The 11,132-nt window shown below is 49.2% G+C and overlaps 1 protein-coding gene across 2 annotated transcripts in view; it reads left to right on the forward strand.

The window, feature by feature from the left end:
- The window catches only part of CNNM1 (cyclin and CBS domain divalent metal cation transport mediator 1), a 50,394-nt gene extending 39,627 nt beyond the window's left edge, over nucleotides 1-10,767 (forward strand). For both annotated transcript variants that reach the window (XM_034663120.1, XM_034663121.1), the window contains 4 exons: nucleotides 7,170-7,353; nucleotides 7,484-7,633; nucleotides 9,274-9,375; nucleotides 10,329-10,767. In XM_034663120.1, coding sequence (XP_034519011.1) covers nucleotides 7,170-7,353; nucleotides 7,484-7,633; nucleotides 9,274-9,375; nucleotides 10,329-10,408 — 516 coding nt within the window. In that variant the 3' untranslated portion in view covers nucleotides 10,409-10,767. The remainder of the gene's footprint in view (nucleotides 1-7,169; nucleotides 7,354-7,483; nucleotides 7,634-9,273; nucleotides 9,376-10,328) is intronic.
- The last annotated feature ends 365 nt before the right edge of the window (nucleotides 10,768-11,132 follow it).

Genomic DNA, 11,132 nt, shown 5'->3' on the forward strand with positions numbered 1-11,132 from the left:
CCCCACCTGGCCCCCCACCACTAGCTTTTTAACAGAGGGGGAGCTTTTGAGGAATCTAAAGAGAAAACTGTGCAAGAGGGGTGGTCTCACAGCCCAAGCCCCCGGGACTGGCGGCAGCAAGATTTTGCAAGGGTTTTTCATGTCCAACAGACCGAGGCTCCAGAACAATTATTAAGTCCAGGAGTAATTTGACTTCAAGAAAAGCTACAAAATTAGATAGAAAGGTGTATCTAATGATTATCTGGGAGAGCTATTAAAGCTGTGATTATCATAGTTAGTGAATTATGAATGAAGGTACCAAAGCATCCTTATGAATTTTTAAAAATTGTATTTTGTAAAATATCATTATGAAACTCAGACTATTAGATGTGTTAACTGGATTGTGTAACCGTGACCAAGATGCCCCCTCACCATCTGGTGGCAGAATCCCTAAATTGCAGGATGTTGTTTTGGGGGGGGGGGTGAACGTCATGATGGGAGAGACGGCACACTGGGTGAAGGTTAACTTCTGAACACGTTGGCTGCTAAGTCAAAATGGCCAGAAGGGCACACTTATTTCTGGTTAGTTTCAAGATGCACAGATCTCCATTTCCTTCGTAATTTAGCGGCTGCTTGAGTTCCTAACAGGCCACGTGTAAGAGAAGACAATTTGAACTCAAGCTATTGCTAAGAAGTGGTTGTATCCACAGTGATAAAGAGAGAATAAAAACACATTGCCTTCTGAGGGGCATCTGGGTGGCACAGCGGTTGGGCGTCTGCCTTCAGCTCAGGGCGTGATCCTGGTGTTATGGGATCGAGCCCCACATCAGGCTCCTCCGCTATGAGCCTGCTTCTTCCTCTCCCTCTCCCCCTGCTTGTGTTCCCTCTCTCGCTGGCTGTCTCTATCTCTGTCGAATAAAAAAAAAAAAAAATCTTTAAAAACACATTGCCTTTTGAGCAGTGTTTGATTCCCTCAGTGAGCCAGTCAGTAAGTATTTACTGACCATTAATAGTGGTTCTAGACACCACAGGTTCTCTAAAGAAATAGAAAACATATCCCCTGCCTTATGAGGAGATTAAAATCTAGTTAGGGAGAAGAAATGTAGGTGAAGCTGTAACGACCCACGCAGCGTACTATCTAATTGATTACGAGTTCTTGTGGCACTTATTTTAAGCATGATAGTGCTGGAGAATGTACTAGACGTTTAAGAATTAAGAAAGAACAGGAAGAGGGACACCGATAAACAGGCGTGTGGAAGGCAAGTAGGCAGAGGCGTTCAAGGGACTGTGAAGCAGCAGCTGAGCTGGCCCCGTGGTTCTGTGACGGCAGGGGAGTACCACTGGTCACGCAAGACCACGCTATCAAAACCGGGCAGAGAGGTTTTGCCATCCAGCACGGGAGTTGGCAGCCACATGTGGCTGCTGAGACCATGAAACGTGGCTTTCCAAATTGATAGCCGTACGTATAAAATCCTGCTGGATTCCAAGGACTTAATACAAAAAAGAATGTACAATTCCCCATTCCTAATTTTATGTTGATTTCACATTGAAGTGAATTTTTTTGGATATGTTGGTTTAAATGAAACATTATTAAAATTAATGTCACCTATTAGTTTTTACTTATTTTTACTGTGACTAGGAGAGAATTTTCAACTATCTATGTGACTTCCGTTCTATTTCTAGTGGATAATACTGTGCTAGAGAGGAAGTTCTTGGACGGTTGAACAGGGGGAGCAAAGTGACAAAGTTATGCTTGGATCAAAGTAAAAACTTAAAAAAAAAAAAGAAGAAGAAGAAGAACTGAAGGGGAAAAAAGGAACGCTTGAATCTAGAAATGCAGCTGGGGAGAGGTTGTTTCCTGAACACATTTTCTAGAGTGGTGCCTTGTCAACAATTTCTTTGAAGGTGACATGTTGACAGGGCAATAGTTTATGATTTTTTTTTAATTTAAAAAGAGGAAGCATTGTGAAAACAAGGCTGTGAGATGGAGAGAGAAGGTAACCAGTGGATGGTGCCTTTCCTTTTACACAACCCTCCACCGACAGTGTGGGTCCTCCCCCGACCTCTGCCCCCACCTCTGAACTGGGCACCCCCGGACCCCCACACACAGAGCCGTGCTTCTGCCCACTGGTGTGGGGTCCTGGCTGTAGTCGTCTGAATCTGCCCTCTGACACCACTGACTAGTGGTTATCTGACATCTGTGTGAACGCCTCCATGACAGGGAACTCAGTACCTTGCAAGGAATACCAGAAACAGTACTTTATTCCCAGCTCATTGTCTTACTCCAGAACAATGCTTAAAGAGGGTTGGAGTTCCTGGATCCTTGGCTCCAGCCTACTTTACTAGAGGACAAACTCACTTTTTCTTAAGAACAAAGAGAACGATCACTGCCCACTGCACGTGCAGCCTGGACAGAACCTTTGCAAAAATAAACTAAATAAAGCACTTCGCAACACTCCCAAGAGGCTTCTGGCATGGGGACCGCAGCTAATGTACCAGCTGATAGGAGCCCTGAGCCTCCAGATCCATTTCAGTCAAACTAAGCACACCCCCTTCCTTCTCCCTCCCTCCTGTCTTCCCTCACTCACCGTCTCTCCTCTCTCCATCTTCCTCTTCTCATTGTCCCCACTTGGAATCTCCTTCTTTCCCCTACTTGGTCTCTTGCTTTATTTTCTTAGTTAAGGATTTACTTTCCTAAGACCTCATCCTGCTTTGACAGCTCCTGCTCTCACTCCTACTCCAGGGGCAGAGGGACCATTGCCCCTGCCCCCACCCCATCTCATGACGTGCCATCCACAGTTTGGACATAACGAGATGGTAGGTTGGACCCCTTTCTTTGAAGTTAACTTGTGGAGATGGGTGTGGACGTGTTTTAAACAGTCGTTTCTAACAGCTGGATGACAGGTTCACTGATGTTGTCTCATTATCTCTGGGCCTCTGTTATGGGCTCAGAGAGGTTAATGGTTTGGCCAAGGTTGCCCAGCTTGAAAGTGGCAAAACTAGACTAAACTAGAAGCCAAATCTAAACTAACTGGTTACCCCAAAAGGGTAATATCAAGTGCTTTGTTGAGCTTATCAGGTGTCATTTAGGAAAATTTTCTGTCCTTTAAGCCAGGAGAACCTGCAAGACTCCAAAGAAAGATTCACCTTCGGGCAGGCTATGGGAACGTTAGAGAACTGGGTTTGATGGTGACTCTGGTGCAGGCCGTGTGCCAGCTTCTTTTCGGTCATCAGATGCTGATAGACCCCAAGCCTACAAAGCAGTTATTGGGGCACCTGCGCTAAAGGATTGGGAGAGGAGACCTAGTGTCACCCAGGACATTCACTTATGGTGTATAGAGCCCAGGCTGAGATGGTTGTCCCTGGGGAGCAAGAGTAAGGATCTTTAAACCAAAATATCCAGGTTGCAGGGGTACCATTATTAGACTCTGGAGTCTCCCCCTCTGGGAACTTGGAATTCCACCGTCTTATTTCTGCTTCCATCTCCCTGGCTCCAAAGAGCGAATAGCACTTTCCCAGGCAAAATGCACAGCGTAGGAGACAGTGCACTGGCTAGGAATCTGGAGGCTTGCTAAGTGTCCGACTTTAGACAGTCCCTCAACATTTCAGGACCTCGTTATCTGTACAAGTGGGGATCACAGGAGCTCTCATACCTACCCCCCCCAGTCACTATGAACAGCAAAGGAGAGAATACATATCCCAGTGCTCTGTAAGCCATAATACACTCTATGGATGGAAGTTTCCATCCTTATATCCTGACCTCTACCTGCAAAAGCAAGCTCTTATGGGTAGCACTAACACTAGGGTTTCCACCAACATCTGATCACCTAATATCCGTCCTATCTCTTTAGAATATTTATAGCACTTCCAGCAATGTATATGATTTCCCCCCAAAATTAATCTAATGATGTTTTGAGTAAGAAAAAACAAATTGCAAACCAATTTGGTGAAAAAGCTATCAAGCATGAATTTGTTACTGTCAGTAAATAATAAATGTATCTGTGAGCTTCCTGGTTGTACAAGCAAAGAGGGCAAACATAGTGGGATATTTGGATTCTCATCTGGTGTAAGGAAGTACATCATTTACCTAGAGAAGGGAGCTTTTTCCTGGCAGTAATTTCTTGAAGGGTTTGTCAAATGGATTTCTATAGGACTATAGAAGGCATCAGAAAAAAAAAAGTAATACATATTGGCTTCATCTGCAGTTTTGCCAGGGTTTCTGTTCTTCCTATGGAGGTTTCTTATTTCACGCTTCTATGCAAGCTAGGGGTCCAGTATGAGAGCCGAGCATCAGTGAAGGCAATTATCAAGGGAAGCCAAGATAATAATTGATTACAGGGGGCATTTCCAAGAGTCCAGAGCTGTGGTTCTCACCCGTGGTGTGCACTGGGATCACCGGGGGAGCTTTAAATGATCCTGATGTCCGTGCCCCACTCTCAGAGATTTGGATACAATTGCTTAAGGGTGTTGCCTGAGTATCAGGATATTTTAAAGCTTCCCAAGTGATTCTCCTGTGCTGCCAGGGTTGAGAAGTGCTGTCCCAGGAGGCATGAATAATTAGCTTGTCCATTCTCTGGAGCACTGCAAGCCCGACCCAGCAGCATGGGCTGCATCACAGACAGTTGGCAGGGAAATCTCTGATACGTGCCCAATGTTCTGTGTGATTGACTCAGGATAAGGTTTAAGACTGAGCGTAGGCTCCAGAGTTGACATCTCCTGGGGAAGTTTCGGAACCTGACTTCTCCTCTCACTTCCCAACAGAGGGGTCTGCAAAAGTTGACAATCACATTGAACCTATTGAAGACTTTAGACAAATGCTAAGTTGGGGCCCCCGTCGTTGCGTGCCATGAAACACAGAGTATATCATTTTGACCTGGAAAGTATCAACGCCCGTTAACGCATTTCCGCTTTATCTATTTGACTCCTTTAAAGGGAGAAAAACAAAAACCTGAGCAGGACTGTGGCTGATTCTAACTAGGTCTTAAGCCCATGGTTCTCAGAGCGTGGTCTCCAAGCCAGCAGCCTCAGCATCACCTGGGAACTTGTTAGAAATGCAAACTCTCACACACCACCCCGGACCTAGTGAATTAGAAACTTGGAGAGTGGGCTGCGGCAATCTTGTTTGAACAAGCCCTCCAGGTGATTCTGATGCTGAAGTTTGAGAATCACCGTTTTAAACTATCAAGAGAACTGTATTTGTCCCCTCTAATGGATGACTGCGTGGCCAGGAGCTTGGGATCTCTGCATGTGTGTGTCCCATAAGAATTGCCAAAAGACATGCATTCCTTTTTATTTTTTTTAAAGATTTTATTTATTTATTCGACAGAGATAGAGACAGCCAGCGAGAGAGGGAACACAAGCAGGGTGAGTGGGAGAGGAAGAAGCAGGCTCATAGTAGAGGAGCCTGATGTGGGGCTCGATCCCATAACGCCGGGATCACGCCCTGAGCCGAAGGCAGACGCTTAACTGCTGTGCCACCCAGGCGCCCCAAGACACACATTCTTAATTGGTGTCTTGTGATTAGATTAGTTGTGCTTAGAATCTGCCTGAACTGCATGCAAGATATCCTGAAGTCTGTAAAGGATAATGTCCAACAGAGTAATGAGTTCCTGACTTGAGGGAAAATAGATTTCTCTGTATGAGGAGGAAACAGTCATTGTCAGGACGGTTGTCAAGGTTAGGTATTTTGGTGAAGATTGTAATCTAACATTTGGGATGAGTACTAAATAATTTTAAAACATTTTGGAGTAATTGGAGGATCGTAGGATCTAGAAAATGTAGGGAGAACATGAAAGGATAATAAAGCAGGAAAAATTAACTCACCTACTCAATCAAAATGACCAGAGCAACAGCCCGTGCAGAAAAGAAAGGAGGAACGCTGCTGTGTGAGGAAGGCAGGAGTGGGATGAGCCCCAGCCGATGGAGAGTCAACACAGAGCATGTGAAGATGGAGCAGTCTAGGCTTGACTCCAGGCCTTGGGTTCGACCATCACCCACAGCCCCCGGGGAGGCCAGGCGCGGCGCACATCCAAGCCACCGGGGAAAGGAGGGCCTAGAGAGCAGGTGCTGAGAAGCGGGCAGTTGACCAGGGGCCACTGTGGGAAGTGCCCTTGCCAGACACCAAGCCAGCTTCAAGCCACCTCTGTTCCAGTGTGGAAATCTTAACCATCCCCTCCCCTGTTTCCAGCCACCCATCCTTCCTGTTCCTACATGTGATACCACTCCCACCACTGAAGGAAAGAGAAGCACTATGAGCAGTCTGTGGTTTTGCCAGTCATCTGGCAAAGTGCAACAAAGATGGGAGGAGAACACTGAAGGGGCCGTGGGACGTGGGAAGGACGCAGCGCCGTGTGCCATTTTCACTTTTCACCCAGGGCCTTTCACTGATTAACCGTATCACGTTTCTGTGTTGGGTGGTGCAAAAACCAGCCCGATTTTACTGGAAACGATATCAGGCAGACATACACCCAGAGAACAGGGATGACCGATAAACCTTTCCGTATTCCAAAAAAGACATTTGATCCATACTCTTCCTGCCTGGAGTTCTGGAAGTTCCCTTCTGGTCTGGCTAAGCCTGACTCTCTAGATGCTTTTACTTGTAGGTGAGGCTTTACACATGAGGAAGATCACGAGTCAGACTCCCATGATCTGAGGAGGCAACTGGGAGACCTCTGCTGTGCCCTTCTCCCACACGGGAGCATGAGCCCACATCCGGCCAAGTCCAAACCAGAAGTGCCTGCACGCTCTTGGGCCTCCGCTCCCAGCTTCCTGACGGGAGGACCTGGAGCAGCAGAACTTCCCTTCCCACAGTCCCCGCCGCCTGACCCTTGAGAAGAGGCCCTTGGCAATAGCATCAGCACGCCTTTAAAACTTCCCTGTGGGCAACCACCCTGCTCACCACAGGTACCCTCCATCCTCTCCCGAGTCTCGGGAGAAGGTCTGGCTCCTCCAGGTGCACTGAGGAGCCCGGAGCTAATAAAAATGAGAGTGGGGACTCATCGTCTCTCAACTGCTAGGCTGGTACAGCTTGGGAAAGGACTCAGTTCATGGATCCTAGGCCGCGAGGTCCAGGGTTCCAAAGCACCCTCGTAGAGCTGCTTCCAAGCTCGGAGAAGCTGACCACATCCAGAGACCACATCCAGCTGCCCAGCTCCCCTTGAGCTTCCTCTCCTTCTGCCTCTTTCTCCTAGATCACACGGCAGCAGTACCAGAATGCGCTCACCGCCTGCCACATGGACAGCTCACCCCAGTCCCCCGACATGGAGGCCTTCGCGGACGGAGACTCCACCAAAGCCCCTACCACCCGGGGTACGCCCCAGACCCCCAAGGATGACCCTGCCGTCACCCTCCTGAGCAACAGGAACAGCCTACCGTGTAAGTCAGTGGGTGGGTGGGCTGGGCGGCCCATCCTCCCTCACCCCTGCCCAGAGCTGCCATCCGGGGCCAACTGGAGTCTCAGGTCTTCTCCAGTACAGATTGCTCACACACTTGCTATCCTCCCCAGGCAGCCGCTCAGATGGGCTGAGAAGCCCTGGTGAGGTCGTGTACCTGAGGATGGAGGAGATGGCCTTCACCCAGGAGGAAATGACGGACCTCGAGGAGCAGAGCACGCAGCAGCTCTCGCTGTCTTCTGCAGCCATTCCTACGACAGCAGGTCAGGGAGGAAATCGGGGTCGTTGCCGTCGGGTGCTGGGATGGCCCGGGGAGAGCCGGGCGAGGGACTCCAGCCCCCGTGTAATGTTTCCCACCTCCTCACACAGCAAGCGAAGGAAGGGAAACTCGCACATACCAAGCACCAGCCCCTCATCAGGCCCCCCGCTCCATTCTCCCAGGAAGACAACATGTCAGGCAGTGATAAGATCAGGTTTGCGCCTGGATTCGGATCCCGGCTCCTTCATTTAGGAGCTATGCAATTTTCAGCAAGTTACATTAACCTGAGATTCTGTTTCTATTTCCTGATCTTAATAGGTAAGTTTCTTCCTATGTTAAGAGATCTAAATCACGGCGGCTAGGTCATCGGGTAGCTTTGGGCGTAAATGAGGTAGGTGGTACAGAGGGCACCTCACAGTGCTTGGTGCCGGGCTGTAGGCTTAGTACGTAGTTCTCATTAGACCTACCTGACAGATGAGGGAACTGAAGTCAACCATCACTCTTACTGGTGGGGCTTTTCCCTTCCTTTGAGGTGATCTGCAGGACTTGTCCTGGACTCTGAGATCATATCACCTCCCTCTGAGACTTTCAACACTTCCGTCTTGGCAGTGGTGTTCCTCTGAGCTCCCAGTGTCCCACCAGTCCTGAGATCCTTCTGTACTGCCTCACTGAGATCTCCTTCTCAAAGCCTTCAGCCGTGCCTACGCCCCACCCCCGGCAAGGCAGCTTTTACCCCACCTGGCCACCTAGCCCTGCTCCAGTCCATAGTCTGAGACCCCTCAAGTCCAGAGCAATGACCCTACAAGTGCTCGTCCATTTTTGTGGTAAGACAACGTATTTGAACTTGTGGCTAACTCAGAGTATCTGGGACATACATAGTCACCATTCCAGGACCTGGACATAGAACTGATGTTCTTTTTCTGCCTCAACACTGAATTTAGTAGCTAAAGCACGAGAAGTTTTATCAAAGGAATAAGAATGGAGAAGATAGTCTTTGGAGTTCATCTTGTCCATCGTCCTTGTGTGATACGGGCCCTTGCGTGAGGACGCTGAGCCCCGGAGAAGGGGCTTGTCTGGTCTTCACTGCATTGGAAGCAGGCTCAGCCTCGTGGCTTTGCACACGGTGCAGTGTCCATTACCCCACTCTGCCTCCCAGCTCAGGTTCTTACCTCACTCGCATTAAGGGCCTGGGCCTCTTGCTGGCTTTGAGATCCTGTGGCTGTCTGAAGCCCCACTGGGTTCGGTGGGAGTAGAGGCCTGTGCTTAATTGTTACTGAGTCCTGTGATTTCCTAGGTCTGAGCAAGTATTGGAAGGAGATATCCCCACCTCAAGGGTCCTCAAATGTGCTTTTGGTCTGGCAAAGATGCTGAACAGAGAACATCATGTCCTCTTCATTGCTCTCCTGCCAAATAACGTTTGGATAGTTGGATTCTCTCTCCTGATCTCTTTGTTCCTTTTGTAGCACTAAAAAGACCCTTGCTAACTAATGAGAGCCCCCAGCTCCCTGGGCACCCCTCCCTGTTGTGGCCACCATGGCCTTGGCTCTGGTTTTGAACTGCCACCTGCTGAGTGACATCAACCAGAATCCCCCTTCTAGATACCTGGGTGTTGGGGAGACTTCTTTCTTCTGTCCTTTCCCTCAGCATCAGATAGTGAATGTTGTAACATCAACCTGGACACAGAGACCAGCCCCTGCAGTAGCGACTTTGAGGAAACCGTGGGCAAGAAGCTGCTGAGAACCTTGAGTGAGTAGCTCTTCACCCAGATGAGAGCCTCCCACCACCTGGTTACTAGAAAGAGCATGTTAGGGTATTACTCCTGGAGGAGGAAACATTGACTCCTCGTGGGAACCTGAGGAGGTACACCTGTGAAAATCCGTAACAGGGCTTGGGCCAGTACTGTGCCCTTGATAGTTTGGGGATGTGTCCCCTTTGGTTGGTGGTCGTCTAGGATGGGAGTCTGCAAGCCATGGCCATGGCCAAATCCTGACCTCCCTCTCCTGCCTGTTCTTGTAATTCAAAACTTACTGGGTGGTAGACCCATTTGTTATCTGTGGCCACAGTGGCAGCGTTGAGCAGTTGCAGCAGGGACCAGATGGCCTGCAAAACCTCTAAGATTTACTATCTGATCCTTAAAGAATGTGTGTCCAGGAGACTCAGTAGAAAGGAAAGCCATATACTTCATGGAAGGAGGTCGATAGCAGAAAGAACAAGGTGAAAAATACTCCTTCCTAAAAGCAACAGAGCTGGGAACAGATTGCCCCTCCCTCCTTGAGGACAATAATGTGATCACCCCACCTGCCCCACTGCAGAAGGAGGGCTGTTTCCAAGCTACAGAATGTAGATCCGTGGGCATGGCTCCCCAGCTACACCCAACAAAACCCTGGCTCATGGAATGTCGAAGGCTGGGAGACAAGTCTTCTCTCAGGGGTGTTGCCGTGAGTTGGACCAGGGCCTTCAGAGGATGGAGATGATCTGGGGGAATTACTCAATCCTCTGGGGGGGAATCTCCATTCCACTGACACTCGCCTGGCTTTTTGGAGATGTCTCAGGTAGAAGGTGTTGCCCTAATCTTTCAAGATGTGAATATGCTGGTCTGTACCAGGAGTCCGTGCAGATGACGTCCTGCCAAACTGTCAAGGGCTTTGCGTTTCTGCTCCTTCCTGGCCGGAGACTGATCCTTACAAATTGTCTTCCAGGTGGTCGAAAACGGAAGAGGTCGCCCGATGGAGAGAGAGCCTCTGAGGAGAATTCCAATTTGATGCCTCTGATCACATGATGGGGCAGACAGTGTTTGCTGGGTGTGTGAGATTCAGCTTTGAGGGAGAACCCACCCTCCCATCTTCTGCGTCTCCCGAGGCCTCCCACAGGTGACAGAGCATTCTGCTTTCCTTACCACCTCCTCACCCCTAGCTGTCAGTTTGGCAGATTTTCCCTTGTTGCCTCCAGTTTGACTCAGAGCCTTGCTGTGGCCATCATGGATGCAGGTGCCTCCGAACAGTCCCTTCCACAGTACTGTCTGGGACTGGAGAAGAAATGACCCCAAGCTGACAATGCCACTCTGGGACCCCTGACTCCTTTTGTGTTCTTTGGGATCCCCGATGCCATATTTCATGCTTCTCTTAGCTCAGAAGGGGCCACCGGCTCAGAGACAGTGGAGTAGCTGGTGTGAGGCTTAGTGCGGGAGGTGCGCTGAGATTTCCTCCCAGACTTTACGGCAACGGGACCCGGCTATGTTGGCATGGGATGGTACAGAACAGAAAACTGCCGGTGACCGGTTTCCTGTTAGATAAGGGTTCTAGCAGCCAGGGAAGCGTGTCTCAGCTGGAATGAATGGAAGGACTGTGAGATGGAACCTCAAGTCACCTTTTTTTCCCAGGGACGCATCTTTTTGGCTCCCATTCAGCAGTTCTTGATCCAACAATAAATCTGCTCTGGAAGAGGAGGAGCAGAGAGCAGAGACCCTTTTGGGAGCCAGAGATGGAACTTCAGGTTTTAAGTTG

The sequence above is a fragment of the Ailuropoda melanoleuca genome, chromosome 6 (genome assembly GCF_002007445.2).
Source record: "Ailuropoda melanoleuca isolate Jingjing chromosome 6, ASM200744v2, whole genome shotgun sequence".
NCBI lineage: Eukaryota > Metazoa > Chordata > Mammalia > Carnivora > Ursidae > Ailuropoda > Ailuropoda melanoleuca.